This window comes from Hydra vulgaris, chromosome 12, assembly GCF_038396675.1.
Source record: "Hydra vulgaris chromosome 12, alternate assembly HydraT2T_AEP".
Lineage (NCBI taxonomy): Eukaryota > Metazoa > Cnidaria > Hydrozoa > Anthoathecata > Hydridae > Hydra > Hydra vulgaris.
In genome coordinates, this window is record NC_088931.1 from 74,317,085 (window position 1) to 74,338,574 (window position 21,490).

Genomic DNA, 21,490 nt, shown 5'->3' on the forward strand with positions numbered 1-21,490 from the left:
GCGTGAACGGGATTTAAAACTTTTCAGCTCTTGATTTCTCTTTACAGTAGCTACAATAGTGGAATGTGAAATAACGAGCTTTTTGGCTATCTGTCTTATAGAAATGTTCTCTTTGTACAAAATAACGACCTGAGCTCGCTTTTCAGATGTCAGTTCTTTACCGCGTACCATTTTAACTAATACTGCTTCAAATAAGGTCTCCGTAATATAAAATGTTCCAAAATATTTCAGTTATATCTGAAAATAAACATGTAAACATCATTTTAGACTCTAACTGACAATTAGCACAAATTGGTACAAAATTGTAGCACTAAAATAGCTCAAAAGCAATTCAGAGTTAAATACATTTAAAAATATGCGAAAATCGCAGTGGTCGCAAACTTTTGTCCATGACTCTATAGTTGGTTCAATTTGAAACTCTATATTGACGTTTTCTTTAACTATTGAATCTAAGTTCGAATCTGTGTCTTGAGGACAGACTATCTGTCAAGAATTGTAGTTGTTTAAAATATTTGCATGTTGGCAGTATAGATGCTGCTGCCCCTGACCGTGTTGCTTTCTCTCGTCTGTCATTGCATCGTTTAAAATTTTCTCGTAAACCTTTCCATAGCTTTTTTAGGGATTCAACTATAAGTTAATTAGGACAGAGTGAGTTTTAATAACAAAAAATCAAGTATAACAAAAAAACTTAAAAAAAGCACTACTTAGAGTGCCATGATATATTAAAATAAGTATAATCAGTTACTATTAATTGATTAGAATTATAAATTAGATCTATAAACATAAATCAGCCCGAAACTAAAACTTTTTTCTATAGTTTCCCTTTGAACGCAAGAAATTTATTAACCTGTATAAGCACCACCAAGACTTTCATTAATCATTTCCCAATCATTTTTTCTTTTATCATAATCTTTATGGGAAGATAATGCAGTATTTCATTAACAGGAGTATTTTTTAACATACTCAATAAACTCTTCATTATCGATTTCGTCTATATCGTTGGAGTTAATTTTTCTTTTTAGTCCCTTTTTGCATAACTTTTTATTATCGAACTAAACTAATGATTCTAGAAGCATTCTATGACCTAACATCCACAAAAAAAAAATGTTAAGGTCAATTAATTGCTAAATAATTAATTGTATCATATATGAGACATTATGCATTAGTGGAACTTGATGAAAAAATTATTAACTAATGTTTGTTGCTATTCAGAGAGTTTATCTTGGAACATGGGGAATGGCAATTTTTGGACCAACATGTTGTGTGATGTCAGCAAGAGATGGGCGACCTGCTTTTCGTTTACGCGACACCTGGTAATTAGACAACGAATCTGCTACCGCCAATTTGAATTTGACAAGTGGAGTTGACGGATTACGCTTTTGCCAAAAAATCCTGGCATTGATTAAGGACATATCAATCAAGTGGAAAAAGATCCGGTGATACCACTTTTTTGACCGAATCTTGTTCCTGTAATAGCCAAGCAGAGAATCAAGCAAGTCGACTCTCCCCATGTGCTTGTTGTAGATAGTGACTACTCCCGGACAGGAAATGTTGATATGGCACGTATCTTTTCTTGAAAATCTTCTAACCTCAATTGAAGGTTCACTTCCAATAAAATTGGACACCAAAGTTACAACTTTGCTGTCAAACCAGGAAACTACCGATACATCAAATCCGTCAACCTTGGCAACATGTTCGGTAAATGCTCCGCGACTTCTTTGCTTCATTTCCTTATCTGATAAGACTGGGCAATTTCCAACACGGTTCCTACGTGCAATTTCAACCATTTGAATTCCCCTCTTAAACATATAAACATTTAAACCAATGCTATTAAACCAATTGTCAACATACAATTTACGATTAACGCCATCGGGCAGGATTCGGGCAAGACGCATGACAACGTTACTACTTGCCTCAAGGTCTGGTTCATTCTCAAGGCAAATGTTGTCACTACCTCCACAGTAAACATCAAAATTATAGCCAGAGACACCACTCAGAACAAAAACTTTAAACCCCCATTTGTGCGGTTTTTCAGGGCTGTATGGTTTGATTAAATGTCTCCCTTTGAACAGAATAATCTGCTCATCAACCGCAAATTTTTCTTCAAAAGGAATACTGTTCAGCTGTTCATTTATTTTGTTTATGAGAGGGCGTATCTTGAGAAGCTTATCGTCTTTGTCAGCAGAGTTGTTGTCAGCAAAATGAACAATGCTTTGTAATTTTCCAAAGCGGTTAACGGGCATAATATTAGTTACATGAGCAATTCCAATGGAAGACGACCAATAATCTCTTGTGCTTGGGAATTTGACAATGGACATATACAAAACACATGCAACAAAACTAACTATGTCTTCCTCCTCTTTTACAGCAAATGGGTTTTCAGGATTGGTTTGCATGGAGTACAATGTTGTCTGATAGGCAATATCTTGAAAAAGCTCTTTATGAAAAATTTGATAAAAGTACGACAGTTCTGAACCAAGATAATCCAATAACTCGTCTATTTTTAGTTGGTAGTTACCTTAAAATTTGTGGTCTTTTTGCAATTGGTTTGTTGGTAGCTTGCACCACTGCTGCACCGTGTTTTTTTGCTCTTCCTAATATTGAAAGTGACTGATTGTAATTGCTGTCAGCATTCTCATCACTGCTATTAACTTCCTCACTGGACGAAGAAGGTAGTGGCAAAAATAGTTCGCGATCAGTTATATCTTTTTCTTCATTGCCGGAATCTCCGCCTGAAGAGCAGATATCTGTGTCGTCATCAACAAACTTGATCAAGACAGGTGCCTGTATCCTGAGGATACCAGAAGGCTTTCTGCCATAGAAAGAAGTTGACTTGATTGCTAAAGATTAGAAGAAATAATAAAAACGTTTTATAACAAAAGATATAACAATAAATCAAAAATATAAAATTAAAATTTTTTTCTTTAGATGCATGATGTATCATTTATGATGCACTTACAAAAAGAGTTGTTCAGGAATGAAAGTTTAAGAAAATAGGTAAATAAATACAAAAGAGGACTACCAATATGCATTAAAAACTTTGGGAATTTTTGTGGGTTTATGATTGAAAGGAATCTTTCCCAACAAAATGATGTACCTACAATAATTAGTTGATTTGTTGCCGGTTGCCATTTTGATAATATAAGAAATAAAATTGAAAGTAAGATTCCCAATAACATTTCAAGTACGGTGGCCGCACTCACTTAAATATTGCATGCTTTAAATAAACTTAATTCCCATTTAAAATCTCTGTGCGTTCAACCAGAGATATTCAATTTATAAATTGTATTATATATGATACAGTATGCAGAAAGGGGTTAGAGTTGTATTTACATTTTTTTTAGTTAATTCTTTAGAACATATAAGTGAGGTTTCAATTGTTGGTTGCGACAAAAACAGTTGCTGTGAATTGTTTTGTTTTTGAAGCAAAGATAAAATATATGTTTGTTGTTCAGGTGACATATTAATTCTAGCCAAATCACCATTGTTATTAATTTCCATTTTGCTTTTATACCTTTTTATAATTCAAAAACAAATTAGTTGTAAAGTAAAAATTATAAAAGTCTAGTTATACTATTCCTAAAATAATTATTACTTTATTTACCAGTTTACTATATCTAATTTAGCATTAATATTTCATAATATAATCATAAAGTAGCAAAATTGTTAATCCAAGTATACTTGTTTTTTTTTCAAAGTTTCTTTAAAACAAAATATTGTTTCTTGTATCATGTGATAGCTTTCTTGTTTTTTATTGGATAATACTATAGGAGCAAATAACTTTCCGCTCAAAAGCTCAACGTTGTTGAGCTTTTATTTCCTTCAACTTTTATTATAATTCTCCGCCAACTTTTTTCAATATTACAGTGTGCGCATGCGTGAAGTCGCTTTTCGCGCGGAAGGTTTAAAAAAAAGCTGAATGGAGAATAGCCTTTACTCTTTAAACCTTTTTTTCTGACGCAGAAAATATTGATAAAAATGCCATAACACATACTTGTACTCGTTCATTTCGGATCAAAACATGATTCTTAAATTCCATTTTGTTTCGGCCGTTAATTTTTCTATTTCGTACGGTATCTTCATTGGCATCACGACTTTTTTCCTTGCTATCTCTTGAACCAGGCCTTTTCCTCACAATCTCCGTAACATCAATCAACCCTCGTAAAAATAAATACTGCTCATCTTTTGTATCAAACTGGCTGCAGAAGTTTAAAATGCATCGTCGAGTTTTTTTTTGCAAATATATTCAAAACCCTTTCTTGAACAACTGAAAAATATCACTAAGTTGTAATTTTATTTTATAAAAAAAAATTATAGGTGGCCTAGTCTACAAAACAAAATAGAGTTTAAGTCAAAACACAATAAGTGATTGTAGACTATCCTTAAAATTTCATTCTATTGTCTTTGGCCTACAAATATTTACAACCTAAAAAAGCAACTAACAACCTAGGTCTATAGGCCAACTATATATTTGGCTTAGAACTATTATTGAATTAAGAATTATTGTGTATTATGTTTTACCTGCATGGATCTCCGATAGACTTTGCATCAGCTTTTTGTCCTCTGTGGTTTTTATATGCCACACCAGTAAGCCTAGATTTCTTAATCTTTACAAACACAGTTAAAAACTTATTTTTTTTTGCGTTTTTATAGCAATTTTTTTTTTTTTTGCAAAAAAACCACCTATTTTCAGCTAAGGGGGTACCGCTGCCCAAATCTTTTTCTTAGAATAGGCCTTTATATATACAGTTCTATAAATTGTTTTATTTGAGTTCTATAAATTGTTTGATTTAAAAAATGATTCTTTTGTCTTAAAATACATCACTTTTAATTACTTTTGATTTTCGTCCAACATTTTCGTGTTGCCTGAAAGTTAAAATCGTTAATTTAATTACAAATTATTCGTTTTTTAAAAAAACCGCAAAAAAGTAAATTTATTTAACCAGAATGTTTTTAAAAACATTCTGACCCGCCTTAAAAAAACTTAAGGGACCCTAGCGAAAATGTCTGCGCCGAATATTAAGGGCTAGCCCTAAACGACCAAAAAAAACCACGCGCTACTACTCAAAAAATGAGTAGTAAAGCGTGATTTTTAAATAAATTGGCGTTTATTTTTTAAATAAATTAATAAAAACACTACAATTTTATATAGTTAAATTATTATAATTCTATAAAATTTGATATTTTTAAGGTTTATTTATAAGCGTTCAAGCTTTTTTTTATAGATTTTATAGTTTCATATTAATATTATTATTTATTGAAAGCATTACAACTTATAATAAAAGTGTCCTCAAAACAATTTATTTAAAACACCATACTAATATTTGAGGTTGATAGTTGTTTATAGTTGAGGAGCGTTATCACTGCCTTCTTCGCTACCCTCGTTACTATCGCCATCTTTGTTTTCCTCGACTGAAACATCAGCCTTTTTTAGACCTCGCTGCAGTCGACTACCAAAGCGATCTCTGCCGTTGTTAAAAAATCGAGCCCCTTTTAATTCAATTAATTTTTGTCGTGAAGCGGGGGGAAAATGAATAGTCGACGCTATAAATATAACAAAACAATCACTTAATATTAATTAAAATATACAATCGTGTTCAAACACTAAAGTTAAATATATATGGCTTCACACGTACAACAGATTGTTTTATAGAATCATAATATAATTTTTATAATTTTATTAACAATTAACATATAAATAAAATTTTAGGTAAAAAGGTATACAAGTAAAATAGTTTTATAACGAGTTTATAAACTGATTTTTGTTACTCATTATTTTTTATTTGAAACAAATTTTTTGTTATTGTCTTTAAATCAAATACTATGAGTCAAATTGTTGACTCACAGACAGATTCCTATTTATACAAAAATCTGATTTAAACTCACTTTTGAGCAGATTTTCCAGGTTACCAAAAACCTTATGCTTGCCATGACTTCCAGTCCTCTTGATATTTCGCTTTAGGTCGTGTGTCAGCAATTTGTTTAATACACGAGAAATATGGTCATTAACATTTATTCTTCCTTCAAGCTTCGTCCATGATAACTAAAAATGATCAGATAAGTACCTGTTACGTAACAACATAAGTGTATCATCTCATTAAAATCTTTTGTCAAAAGGTGTGTTATACAAATATATACACCGCACTATGAATCCAAATCATAAAAATGTGGCCAAAAGTCGTTTTTCAAAAGCATTCAAATATATTTATATTTTTTATAATTCAGAAAGTATATATACCCAATTGCTGAAAAAAATATTTTGCAGAATTTTTAATACGCTTTTTATAAGTTTTGGGAGCGATCTATCGCGCTTAAAAAATTAAATAAAAATTTCCAGAATAATTCACGAATTTTTGTATTTTTTTTTTAAATTAGAGAATTTTTAAATTGTTATACAACATTTGTCAACTTTTTTTAAATTTCATTTTCTTATATCATTGTTTATTGTTAATATTGTTTTAATCAAAAAAGAAGTAATAACTCGATTATTTAGCTTTCGATTTTGAGTTTTAGAAGAAAGGAGTAAAATTTTTAAAATATGTGTTTTCACGGTCACAAAAAGTGACAAAGCTTAAAATGTCCACTTTTCACCCCTCCTAAATTTCTACCACATTATTATGAATGTATTGCTTATAAAACAAATAATTTTTTAGCTGCTCGAATTTGCTCCATTTTGCTTTTATATCAATTGTTTCAGAAAAGACATTAGAAAGGGCGGGGGGGGGGGTGAGAACAACAAATGCAAGACCTCATTTCAGCATTTTTATAACTTGAGATCTTGAAAAGTTTTATATGTATATATATATATATATATATATATATATATATATATATATATATATATATATATATATATATATATATATATATATATACATATATATATATATACATATATATATATATATATATATATATATATATATATATTATATATATATATATATATATATATATATATATATATATATATATATATATATATATATATATATGTATAAACCAATATTTGCAGCATTTAGTAATATAGTACAAATTGTTATTTAAAAAATATTTATTGTTCATCAAGCAAAAGGTTTAAAACTTCAGAATCTAAGTTAACAGGACCAATAGATTTAGTTATCTTGAAGATGAATGATGATACTATTGGATCACTACGTAACAGCAGATCATGATATTGGTTTTCCATTGCATTTTTTCTTGAAATTTTACATGTATGGTTTAGTCTTGCATTTCAAATGTATTTATTTTGTGCTTCCTGTGCCTCTTCTGTATATATACCTTCTGGGAGTTCAAAGCAATCAGAAATTTGATAACCATGCTCTAATAGCTTGTGTACTGTAGGTGGCATTATGTACCAGTTATATTTTTCAATTATTAATTCAGAAGTAGCTAAACAATATTTTTTGAAGGCCCCCAAATCAAGGTGGTATCCACTGCATACAGCTTTTATTATATTTATCAGTCTAACAACTATTTTAACATCAACTCCTGTAATGTCTGCAAAAGTATCTGCATTGTCAAATGCTCTTCTGGCTGTGTTACCTCTGTTTGAGGAACCATAGCCATGCTTTGGCATATCGACAACTAGGCTGAGCTCGCTTCTAAACCGCTTCTGAATTTCATTTTTTTGCTCAATAACAGAAAGCTTATGTTCTTTTGATCTTGCCTGATATTTTTTAATTTTCATTTTATATCCTAAGTGTAGCACATACTCAAAAAGTCTAATCCAACAATGCAAAGTAGATAGTCCCATAGTAAGAATTTTTTATTTTGAGTAAACATTCTGACTTTTACTAGATTGTTCATCTTACTCGGTTTTGCAAAACAAACATTGCGCGATTGTGATGAATTCGGAAACATGATAGCATTTACTGACTTGCCATCCAAGTCAAGTCAACAACAATTTTAATTTTTACAGAACAGTGCTTTTTATTACTGAGAAGATCTAGATCTAGAATATAGTCTTGCAGATTTTCGATTTGTTTTCTAAGAATTATTTCTTCTGCTGCGATGAGTTCATTTGTTTCCTTTAGGATTGTAGTTCAAGAGATCTACAAAAATGAGGGCTGGATGGTTTAGGATTATTCCAGATGTTTGAACCCCCAATTTTTAATTTCAAAGGAACTATTGCAGTTTGAAATACTGACTGTTCATTCTGCATTCTAGTAGTAAGATCAGTATCATCAAACCTTTGATTATATATACTTTGTAAAGATGCACCATCCATGCCACATTTCAAATTAAATACTCCATGTGTAACTGTTCCATCTAAATTTTGAAGCTGCTCAGATTTAAGTTTTAAAATTCAAAGCAAGATATGGTTAACCATGTTCTGCAAACTGCACTTTGCAGACGTTTCTGTCATATGCAAACCCTCTGGATAACAATCTGCTATTGATTTTAGAATTGCTTTTAATGGGGGATAAATGTCAGCATTTTGCATCAGAGATGAGTTTCGAATAATCTGGTATTGTAAATCACTCAAATCACATTGAGTGATTTCTGCAGATCAAGCTTATCACAAGTGATAAAGCTTGATCTGAAGACATCATAGCTGGCTGATAATTATCAGGTTGGTAAGTTTGGCCTGATAGATCTTTAGAAAACATTTTAATATTCTCTCCCAAATCAGATTTTCCAGGGCTTAATTTTGCACGTACAACAGCAGCTTCTGCTAATTCTTCAGTTGTATGAGTTTTAGCCAAACTAAAATAAATATAAATAACATCATTATTTGATAAACTATTTCCATTATGATAATGTAAAAAAATGATACTATGGAAAACTGCATAAACCACACAAGTGTGAAACTGTGGATATAAATTTTCGACAACAAAAAACTGTGTCTGATGACCTCTTTACATTATTATAATGGAAAAATGACTTCTAGAATAGGATTGAGTATTTTTATTGTGGCATCATCACTAGGAAGATTACTACTTAAGGTTTAAGAGCTCCTCTAACCTCTTATTTTATATTGGAGTTTTCCTGCTCCACCACAACTGCTCCAGACACAAGGTTTCTCACCTGCCCTGTTTTATATATATATATATATATATATATATATATATATATATATATATATATATATATATATATATATATATATATATATATATATATATATATATATATATATATGTATATATATATATATATATGTATATACATATATGTATATATATACATATATATTATATATATATATATATATATATATATATATATATATATATATATATATATATATATATATATATATATATATATATATATATTACGATTATGCTTTGCATATTTAACTCTAAATTTATAAATAAAAAGTCTAATTTTTTCTGAGAGTTCGACATCAGACAGTTCTTCATTGGTTAGCAATTTATTTTCTGCTTCAGTTTCTAAAACGGCTTGCAAATTCGCATGGTTAATACTAACTTCTTGAATTATGTTTATAAGTTCTAATCTTTTCATATTTAATCAACAACAAAGAAAAAACACCTGAATAATCTTCTAAATGCACTCTTTGCAATAAAATATTTTATGAAAACAAAGCTATAAACTTTCTTTACAGAAAACGACTCTATGTTGAGTTTAAATACAGTTAACATCTGTTTAAAGTAAAAAGATTGCACAAAGTTCACTTTCTGCTAAAAAAATAAAATCGGAAAAGAGTTTTGGCCACTTTTTCGCAATTCGGACTCATAGTGCACCGTGTATATATTTGGCAAACACATCATGGGTATACTTTCATAACTAAAATTGAATCAAAATTTACCATTGTCTTTAAGTGCTTAGCAATTTCAGAATAATGCAGTAGAGGGGTAAAAAAGGAAAATGGATATTTGAAGTATATTGATTAACAGTAACTCTGCAAACATGTGCCTCCAATATTCCCTGTCGTTGTTCCAGATTAATTAACTGGATTGATGTCAATTCACGTAGAATGTACACATTTATAAGAAACTGTCCTGTTATGATAACCACAATGAAAATACATAATACTTCTGCCACTTATTTTACAAATTACTAATTATAAATATTACAAATGCTCGGAGTATTGCTACATCGACTATCTTATAGCCTGTCTCGCAACCAAGTGCTCCTCGCAACAGAGTGTTGCTACATCGACTATTTTATAGTCTGACTCGCAAGGGAGTGTTGCTACATCGACTGAGGGTTAGGTTGTGGCAGGCAGTCTATCAAGTAATAAAAAAAAATTCTGGTCATTTTAATTTTTACTTTTTGTCAACAAAATACGGAAAAGTTTTTTGACAACATCTTAGGGGTTTTATATATATATATATATATATATATATATATATATAATATATATATGTATATATATGTTTATATATACATATATATATATATATATATATATATATATATATATATATATATATATATATATATATATATATATATGTATATATATATATGTATATATATGTTTATATATATATATATATATATATATATGTTTATATATATATATATATATACATATAGATAAATATACATATATACAAATATTAAATATATATATATAACAATAATATTAATAATAATTAGAGATTAAAGTGCCATTATTTAAAACAATCACAATAGTGATGAAGTAATTTAGAAGCAATAAAACAAGTTGGCTATGAGTTTGAAAAAGCGTTTATAAAAATTTCATGTTTTAGTCTTTTTTTAAATGTTTCTAAAGAGGTTGAGTTTCGCGTGTTCATAGATAAACCATTCCAAATTCGAGGTGCAGTCATACAAAAAGAATTTGAGCCCAGAGAAGTTTTGTGTTGACGACGTGTAAGTTGACAACTGTCTAATGATCTAGTATTTTGTTTTGAATTTCTGACTTCTAAGAGTTAAAGTAAATATTAAGGAGATTTAGATAATAAATTTTTATATGTGATAACTGATATCTTATAGATTATTCTTTGATTTATTGGTAACCAATGAAGAGATTTCAGCAATATTTCTGAATATAAATGAATAGGAGAATGGAAATCGATTAGAGATAAACTATTCGTTGGAGTTTTTTAATATTTTTTGATAAGGACCAGATAAAAAAACTGTTACAACAGTCAAGCATTGACGAATGTGGCGAAGTGCACGAATATGGTAATTGCAGGATTTAATAGTGTTGTTTATGTACTTGTCTATAGAGGGCGATGAATCTAGGGTGACACCAAGGATTTTTACTGAATTTATCGTAGTTAGTGTTGTTCCAGAAAAAACAATTTTTGAATCATTTTTATGCTTGCTAGTTTGTTTTCTAGATCCAAATAAAACAGCCTCTGTTTTATTTGGGTTGAGCAGAAGTTTATTTTCTAGAAACCACTTTGTTACTGCATCAACACATTATTTTGATTAATGCTATCTATGCCTGGGTTGATGACAGTATAAAGTTGAGTATCATTATCATATTGATGATGATTGGTACCGAGTTTAGCTATAATACGATATATAGGTGAAAGAAACATGGAAAATAGAAATAAGCCTAATACACTACTCTGTGGTAATCCTGTTGAACTTGCTACTAGTCTAGATTTTATTGATCCAATAGAAACAAAAGATTTTCGAGAGTGCAAGTATGATGTCAGCCATTTTAGTGCAATATCTGTGACCCAAAATTCATCTTTAATACGGCAAATCAACAGGCTGTGATCAATTGTATCAAATACTAAAGATATGTCCAGAGATAGAGAATAGTTTTTAAAGCATCATCAATGTTTAGCAGGATGTCATTGCATATCTTTAATAGTGCTGTTTCAGTTGAGTGATTTGATCTAAAATCAGATTGTAAAGGATTGAAGTTAACCCATATGTGGCTAGCGTCAGTTTAAACTGACAGTCACATTATCCGATTTAATTTGCAAAATAACAAACATTCTTTGCATTTTTCGTAATAATTACGTCATGTGTGAATGTATGATGCTGATAATAAAGTAAACTGCATTAACTTATTTTAATTTTTGCTCAGTTGACACACTTTAGTAGCGTTGATTAATATTTTTCGAACATGAGTGTTTCGTCAAGAAAAAGGTATGCATATATGTTTTGTTTTTAGTTGAAATATAGATTAAATATATTGTTAAATATCGTTTTAACATTTGAATATTCGGTATAGTCAACAAAGCTAGTCTTCTTAAATTTTTATGCGATTTCTGTGCGTCAGTTTAAACTGACACTAGCCGCAGGAGGGTACAGTTCTTCAAACAGTTTATTCACCTCGGAATAGAAGGCATTTTCATCAGTTTGTAGACACTGTATGACTCCTTGTAAATATATTAGCCTTATCTAATACAAAATAATTAAACTGCAGCAGTCTGGTATTTATGTAAGTTACTGTGACCCACCTTATTTCCCTTCTGAGTTCTTATATTTGAAGGTTGAGAGTTGTTTATTGTTAATTTTTATTATTATTTTACTGCTATTTTATAATGACATAATTTGTGGGAATGCTTTGACGTCATTTCAACATCAGAGCAAATAAATAAGTAATAACTAATTTCATATATTTTGCAGGCACCGGCTTCATGAGGTGCTACAATTGCTAGAAGATACAGACGATGAATGTCTTCAGAACGCCGAAATATAAATTGTTTCTCCAATAACCTCTGGTGCAGACACTGACGAAGATTCTGGTGATGAGAATGAGGTGTGTGGAGATCCAAACAGTCTCCATCGTAATCAACTTCTGGCGGAAGCGACGATGAAACTACGAAGACCCAATGGAACTGATGTTATTGGAATGGATGAGTCGGACGGTGTTGAAGAGACTGCAGAGGAGGACAATGCAGAAAATAATACACAGGACACTGCAGATAATATAGTGGAACAGGGTCCGCAGCACAAGAGAACAAAGAAACAAGTTCCATATAAGCCGTCATGGGTCAAAAGCGACTTCAAGGAGGCCGTCAGAAAGGAAAAGTTTCTATGGACCATACCCCCACCTAAAGAAGAAAACCATCTGTCACCAGTGTCATTATTTGAGTTGTTCATGACACCAGAAATAATGAACAGAATATGCAACGAAAGCAAAGAATACGCTGCTCAAAAAGGCCATGACAATTTTGATCTGGACATTACATCACTCAAGCTTTTCCTATCGATTCTTCTAATAAGCGGCTATGCTCCTCTGCCTCGTCGCCCTATGTATTGGGAAACTGCGGGGGATGTACACAATTCCATGGTGTCGACCGCTATGTCACGCAATAAATTCAGTTCCATAATGAGTAATATACATTTTGCCAATAACAACGAACTTGATATGACTGACAGGTTTGCCAAAGTCCGCCCTCTTATCCAGTCCATCAATGCTGCTTGCCTGGCAAACTTTCAGCCTGAACAAATCATCAGCATCGACGAAAGTATGATCCCTTATTATGGAAAACACGGTGCAAAGCAATACATCCATGGCAAACCCATCAAGTTCGGGTACAAGATGTATGTGGCAGCAACTCGTATGGGATATGTAATCAATTTCTACCCATATCAAGGTGCCGGCACGACAGATAAAGATCTGGGCCTCGGTGGATCGGTGGTGGTCAATCTCACAAAAGATTTACCAAAACGTGACGGTAATTTCTTTCACATTGTGTTTGACAACCTCTTTACCAGCGCTTACTGTTGCGCTTACTAGCGGATAGAGGAATGGCCGCCACGGGCACTCTCCGTTCTAACCGAACTGAAGGTGCGCCACCGAAAAACATCAGAGCAATGGACAAGCTGCCTCGTGGCTTGCATGACGTTGCCCAGGATCAAAAGGCTAATGTATGCTTGGTACGCTGGCATGACAGTAAGGTTGTTACAGTCGCATCAACTTACGCTGGTGTCGCACCACTTCGCAAAGCTAAGAGATATTCATCAGCACAGAAGAAGCGCATAGACGTTGATGAGCCTTCAGTAATACAACTGTACAATTATGGGATGGGCGGTGTGGACCGCCTAGACCAAAATCTAGCTTGCTATATGATTCAGCACCGATCAAAGAAATGGTATTGGCCAATATTTAGATTTTGTGTTGATTTGGCCGTTCAGAACGCCTTCCAGCTGTACCGTATGCAGGAGAAAATACCTGGCGCCCCGGAGCATGATCTGCTGTCATTTCGACATCAGATTGCACAAACCTATGTGCAGACACTATCAATGAAGAAGAATTCAGTGCCGTATCCGCCACCTCGTGTAGCAGTCGATCGACGAGTACTTACTGAAGTACGCACAGATGCTACAGATCACTGGATTGCTCAGGGTACACAGCGTCGATGTGTGGCACTCGGCTGCAAAGGCACATCAGTCTTCTACTGTGAGAAGTGCATTGTGGGACTGCATCCTGGTTGCTTTAAGGCATTCCACTGCAAATAACTGATGCCTGTTTTTGCCAATGAAATATAGTCTTTGCAACTTAACATTATTGTGACATTACAGTAACTATGTGCTATTTAAAAATTCATGATTAGTAACAGTTATAAAATGTTACTGTGAGTTATGCTGCATCAGTTAACATTGCCATGTGATTCCTGGTTTCAGAGTTTGACTATTCTTCTTGTCATATCCAAATGTGACACGTGAGAAAACCTGTACCCTCCTGCAGCTAGCGTCAGTTTAAACTGACACCTATATTCACTTAAGTATATAAAAAATTAAGAAACAGTTGATGAATATTGTTCATTTGGACCTAAATCACACCAAATAAAGACAAGAAACACATTTTAAAAATCATGGGTTTATATGGGTTAATAGATGAAGTTACGTATGGAAGAAGACGAGATAATGCAAGATTTTCAAGAATTTTGGAAATTCTATTGAGATTTGATATTGAGCGTAGATTTGATAAATCAAATTCTGCTAGTCCTAATTTTTTGGGAATTGGTGTTATTCGAGTAACTTTATATGAGGCTGGGAAAATTCCAGATTTGAATAAGAGGTCAGCAAGGTGAGCTATAATTGGACTAAAAAGTTCTAAACAAGATTTAACGTTGGAATAGTATCAAGTGGCGATGTCTTAGTTTTGAGAGCTTTGATTATTTTTGACACATCTGTAAGTGTGACTGTACCAAATGTTGTAAAAATATTTACCGAGGGATGTAACTCTGAGATGAATTTAGATTTTTTTTTGCAAGCCTTTCCTGAATAGTATTTTTTGTACTTTTAAGTTTGTGTATGAAATATTGACTTATTATATTGCATTTTGCTTCTGGTATTGTGTTTTTAGTTTTAAAACTATTTGAATGTAATAATTTCTTGGCAATATTCCATGTTTCTTTCTGATTACCATATGCTGATATATATATATATATATATATATATATATATATATATATATATATATATATATATATATATATGAATATATATATATATATGCTGATATATGTATATATATATATATATATATATATATGCTGATATATATATATATATATACATATATATATATATATATATATATATATATATATATATATATATATATATATATATATATATATATATATATATATATATATATATATATATATATATATATATATATATATATATGTATATATATATATATATATATATATATATATATATATATATATATATATACATATATATATATATATATATATATATATATATATATATATATATATACATATATATATATATGTATATATATATATATATATATATATATATATATATATATATATATATATATATATATGTATATATATATATATATATATATATTATATATATATATATATATATATGTATATATATATATATATATATATATATATATATATACATATATATATATATACATATATATATATATATATATATATATATACATATATATATATATACATATATATATATATATATATATATATATATATATATATATATATATATATATATATCAATGCATGCTTACTGCATTTGCTTAGCGCAATATTTGGCGTCCCAAAATTCTCATTATTGATTTATTTTTTAAAAAACTAAATTTTTTTAAATTACTGCAATAATATTAATTACTGCACAACTATTTAAAAGATATTTAATGGCTTTTTTATTATTACTATAGGGGAATACTTATTTTTTTAGCAATAATTAAATTTAATACTTCATTTTTTTTTAATGTTTAATAATAACAAATTTCTTTCTTTTCTCGATATTTGAATAAATAAATAAAAGTATGTTAAATTTTTAAAATGACTATTTCTTAAATTTCTAATTGCGGCTTTGCAACTTCTAATTGCGGCTTTGCAATTTCTAATTGCGATTTTGCAATTTCTAATTGCAACTTCTAATTGCGGCTTTGCAATTTCTAATTGCGGCTTTGTTATAAATGACAAACAAATAAAAAAATTACTTTTATTTAATAACTTTTATTTATCAAAAGTTTATTAGTTTATTATTTTATTACTAAAATTACATCGCTGTATATTACAAAGTTATTGCTGTGATTAAACTTTTGTTACAAAAAAAAAAGTTTAACTTATGTTTTGTGCAAATTTTTGATGCAGCCGTTTATTTAAATTTAATTTTAAGTAAAATAAAAAAATGTTTAAGAAGGAAAACCAATAAAACGATTTGGATAAGAATAAGCTGACTTTGTTTTTTAAGAGCAATAATATTTAAATTTGAACAATGTTTAGTTATATTTTTAAATGGAATTCAGAGTTACGTTAAACCCAAGCATTAACTTTAATTTTAATAAATATATTTCTTAAATCAATATTAAATAATATATTTTTAAAATCTATGTTAAATTTTATGTTTCTTTATCAGAATAAAGTTATATAAGTTTATTAAAGAAAATTAAATCATTTTTAAAGTAATTTTTTGAAGTTTTAAATTAAATCATATATTTTTATCAGAATGAAATTATGTCAAATATATGAAATTATGTCAATATGAAATATGAAATTATGTCAAATTATGTCAACATGAAATATGAATTTATGTCAAAAATCAATCAGTACAATAAAATAAAAACAAAATAAGAATTATTATTTAATTTTATTTGAGTATTTTCTATTTACTATTTATGACCACAATCTGAGCTCAAACCATTGTAATTGGATTTATTAAGTAAAAAATTTTGACATGAAGAATATCAAAATTATTACTTAATAAAACAAAAAAAACATTATTGACCTTACAAGTGATGATGACAACAGATACAATCCTACTTGTTCATGTAGTGAAGATGGTGGTGAAAAAGTAGTTTCGTTTAGGAATTTACTAGTAAAATGGTCAAGATGACATAACAAAATACATAGTTCATTTTCAGACTTACATAAGATACTATTATTTCAGACTTAATAAAGATACTATCATTAAGATTTACCTTAATAGCTAGAACATTATTCAAAAATAAAAGCTTTTCTAGTATCATAATTATAAAAGACATGTATGGACAAGATGCAAAGTACGTTTATCTTAGAATAAAAAGCAAATTAGTGAGTTTACTCGAAATTACATGCAGTGGTAACCGGATACATGATGTTCATTTAGTACTATTGGCTTGCCTTTATATAAGAGTTCTGCAAAACAGTTTTGGCCCTTGCTTTGTTCTGTTCAACAAGGAAAAAGTTTATACAAGCTATTTATAATATCATTTTATTGTTGAAAGAGTAAACCAAAAAGTGGTAAAAAAATTTTTAACAGATTTTGTTACTGAACTTAGCTCTTTGAGAAAATATGGAATATTTGTAAATGGCAATCACTTTAACATACATGGTAAAGCTTATGTGTGTGATGCACTCTTGGAATGGTAACCACTTTAACATACATGCTAAAGCTTATGTGTGTGATGCACTAGTATGTGCATTTATAAAAGGTATCAAAGGACACAATGCTTATTACGGGTGTTTAAGATGCATTCAAAAAGGAGAACGTTTTGACAACAGGACAGTACTTCTTGAGTAAATTCAATCAGGAGATAAGACGCTTCATTTGCGTGTTATAAACAGGAAGAATTCCATAAACCTGAGGTTGTTCCACTATTATTAAAATTAAATACTGGTCACGTTTCGCAATTTCCGCTAAAGTATCTTGTCTATCTTAGAGCCACTAGCAGATGATTACTGCATTGGCTACGAAGTAATCGATTGAAAATAAATATGCGAATTGCTGATTTAATATCAAATGAAATAAAAACCCTTGCTCTAAATGTCACTGCTAAATTTTCACGCGAAACACGATCATTAAAAGAAATTTATTGATGGAAGGCAACTGAATTTTGGTTGCTTTGGTGCTATATGTCCTGTATGGACATTTTATGCTATACGTCCTGCATATATGTGTTATATGCCTTCTAGTTTTGCGAAGTAATCTTAAAGATAAATTATTCAATCACTTTATACTTTTTCATGTAGCAGTCACCATTTTAACTAGTCTTGCTACTTATTTGACATATTGACTATGCAGAAAAGCTCATTAATAAGTTAAGATTTATTTATTATTTGTTCAATGTCTTGTATTGAATGAGTTATAAGTACAGGGTTAAATCACTTCTTGTGATTTTAAGCACCTTTAGTAAAACTATGTAAAAGTAATTCATACAAATTTTATCAGAGTAAATATTTCAGCTTTTTTATTTCCTCTTTAGATTGCATAATGCATCTGACTTTTTATTATAGAGTTTTTAAAATAAAAAAGTTAGTTGTTAAATGTTCATTTTTTAACTAATTAAAATTTAACTATACTTTTAATTTAACAATCAAGTTATGAAATACTTATATACAAAACATCTTTATATAGAGGTGAAATTATTAAATGGCCAATAATAAAGTATTTGCTGTGTCAAATGGGTACTTGTAGAGTTTTTAGAGGGGTAGGTGCTATGGAGATTATATGCTCGTCTTGGCTAATAAACAACTATATTACTTACTGACAAGCAATCTTTAGTCATTGTCAAGAATAATGAAAGCAGCACAAGATAATGTAACACCAAGCAGGAGCTGGAAGCAGCTGAAAATCCGTAATCTACAATAGAATCTCTCTAATTCAAATTTTATGGGGAAAAATAAAAGTTCGAATTAGAGAAATTTTTGAATTAAAAAAAGTTGATTTTTCTTAAACGCATTTTAAGATAACTGAGCATTTAATGGAGTTATGGAGGTTTTTGAATTAAGGAGATTCGAATTAGAGAGATTGTACTGTATATGAAACTGGTGTTAGTTAACTTAAATAAAAATTTTGGGTTTAATCCTAAACTTCCTTTTTTTTTTTTTTTTTTTTGTTCATTTAACAATATTCTCTAGTACAAATGTCGTTGGTACATAATATATAAAGAACACGGAAACTCGAAGAGGATCATAAGATCCTGTCACCGAGAACCGTTTAACAATACAAAAATTATAAACCAATTATTTCAAAAAATATAAAACAAAAAGTAAATACCGTTTAAGATAACCTTCATACAAATAAAATAACCTCAATTATAAAACACCGTTTAACTAAACAATAAAAAAATAAAATCAAATATTTGAAATTAGTAAATACTGTTTTTATGAAAACCGTCATACAAATAAAATACCGATTAAAAAAACAATAAAAAAAAAAAACAAATATTTTAAATTACATTTAGAAGCATTTATAAAAGAGAAACGAGATCAGAAGAACTCGAAAACATTTTCTATTGAGAAAATAACTTTTTTCAGTTTGTTTTTGAAAGAAGAAAAATTCCAACTTTGGGAAAAATCAAAATTTTTTAAAACTATTTGGTTCCACAAATAAGCTCCGCGATAAGATATAAGAGACCTTCCAAAATTTGTATGCGAATAATGTTGATAAATAAAATTGTCATTTCTTAGATTATATTTGTTTTTGGGCTTTATTGCATATAAATTTTGAAAAGGTATTGGAGCTAAGTTTATCTTATATTTAAATATAAAGCAAAGAGTGTTAAAAACATTTACTTGGTATGTATTAAGAATACTCATTTTGAATAAAAGTGGTTTTGCATGAGTAAAACGATCTTTAAAATTTATTAGTCGTGCTAGATGCTTCTGTTGCCGATAAAGAGGATCTAATTGACATTTTTTAGCACTGCCCCATGCGATATTTGAATAAATTAGATGGCATTGAATAAGTGAGTAATAAAGTTGAATTAATGCGTGTCTATTTACAAAACTTCTCGCTTTATATAGTACTCCAATATTTTTTGAAACTTTGTTGCGCAAGGTTTCAATATAATTTTTACACGTAAGGTTTTCATCAATAAAAAAACCAAGAAAAAGTATAACTTTTGATTGTTTTATTTGAATATTATCTATATATATTTGAGGCATATCATTTGGCAAAAGATATTTTTTGGATTTTGGATGAAATAGAGTCCATTTAGTTTTTTCTACGTTAATTGATAACTTATTAGACTTAAACGATTTTGAAATATTAATTAGCTCTATGTTCATGTCATTAAATAGTGTTATGATATTATTGCTAGACAAAAAAAAGTTTGTGTCATCAGCAAACATTACTGTTTTTAAATTTGAGGCATTATAAAGATCATTGATATAAATGAGAAAAAGAAGTGGTCCTAGTATAGACCCTTGGGGTACACCACATGTTATATCTAGTAAATTTGTTGTAGAGGATACATCAATTTGCACATACTGTTTACGATTGCTTAAATAGCTTTTAAATAATTTTAGAAAATTACCACAGATTCCATAATTTTCTAGTTTTTTAATAAGAATCTCATAATTTATCGTATCGAAGGCTTTTGATAGATCTATGAACACTGCAAGAGTAAATTGTGATTTTTCAAACGAATCTGCAATATTTCTAGTCAGATGAAGCACTGCGTGTTCAGTGGAATTATGTTTTTTAAACCCATACTGGGTTGTACTTAGTATTTTATTTTTAGAAAGATGATCATAAATTTTATTGTAAAGGATCCTTTCATAAATATTTGAAAAACCAGAAAGTACAGAAATCGGACGATAATTAGTTATATTTGATAATCCCCCCCCCCTCCTTTAAATATTGGTGTAACTTTGGCTATCTTTAGTTGATCAGGAAATATACCTTGTTTAATTGAACAACTAAAGACCTGAAAGTGTATAGTTTTTATGATCTCGTAAGAACTGATTATAACGTTACCATTTATTTGATCTGGGCCTATCGATTTATTGATTTTTAGCATTTTGTAAGCACATTCAAACTCTTTAATCGAAAGTTCAAAGTTATTAAGTATAGAAATTATCGGAAGATTAAGATCATTAATTGTGTTAGTTATAATTGGAATATTATTTTCTAAATTTGGACCAATTGTTACAAAAAAATTATTTATTTGATTTGCTATATCTTTAGGATTATATAAGAAATCATCATTGTTTTTAATAAATTTTGGTAAGTTGCATGTTTTAATTTTTTGATTGCCAGTAATTTCATTTAAAATTTGCCATGTGCGTTAGCATTATTCTTAAACTTCTGTAATAAGTTTGAATAGTATTTTTTTTTAAGTTTTTTTTTT

At 29.4% G+C, this 21,490-nt stretch overlaps 3 protein-coding genes across 3 annotated transcripts; 2 read left to right on the forward strand and 1 right to left on the reverse strand.

The window, feature by feature from the left end:
* Positions 1 to 1,217: 1,217 nt before the first annotated feature.
* Positions 1,218 to 2,396, reverse strand: LOC136088342 (piggyBac transposable element-derived protein 3-like). Its single transcript, XM_065812039.1, has one exon. The coding sequence runs from the start codon at positions 2,394 to 2,396 to the stop codon at positions 1,218 to 1,220; it is 1,179 nt and encodes a 392-aa protein (XP_065668111.1).
* Positions 2,397 to 12,715: 10,319 nt separating this feature from the next.
* On the forward strand, positions 12,716 to 13,645 carry LOC136088344 (piggyBac transposable element-derived protein 3-like). Its single transcript, XM_065812042.1, has one exon. The coding sequence runs from the start codon at positions 12,716 to 12,718 to the stop codon at positions 13,643 to 13,645; it is 930 nt and encodes a 309-aa protein (XP_065668114.1).
* An 11-nt stretch (positions 13,646 to 13,656) lies between these two features.
* On the forward strand, positions 13,657 to 14,367 carry LOC136088345 (piggyBac transposable element-derived protein 2-like). The gene has a single exon (XM_065812043.1). It carries the CDS (start codon positions 13,657 to 13,659, stop codon positions 14,365 to 14,367), a length of 711 nt encoding a protein of 236 aa, XP_065668115.1.
* The last annotated feature ends 7,123 nt before the right edge of the window (positions 14,368 to 21,490 follow it).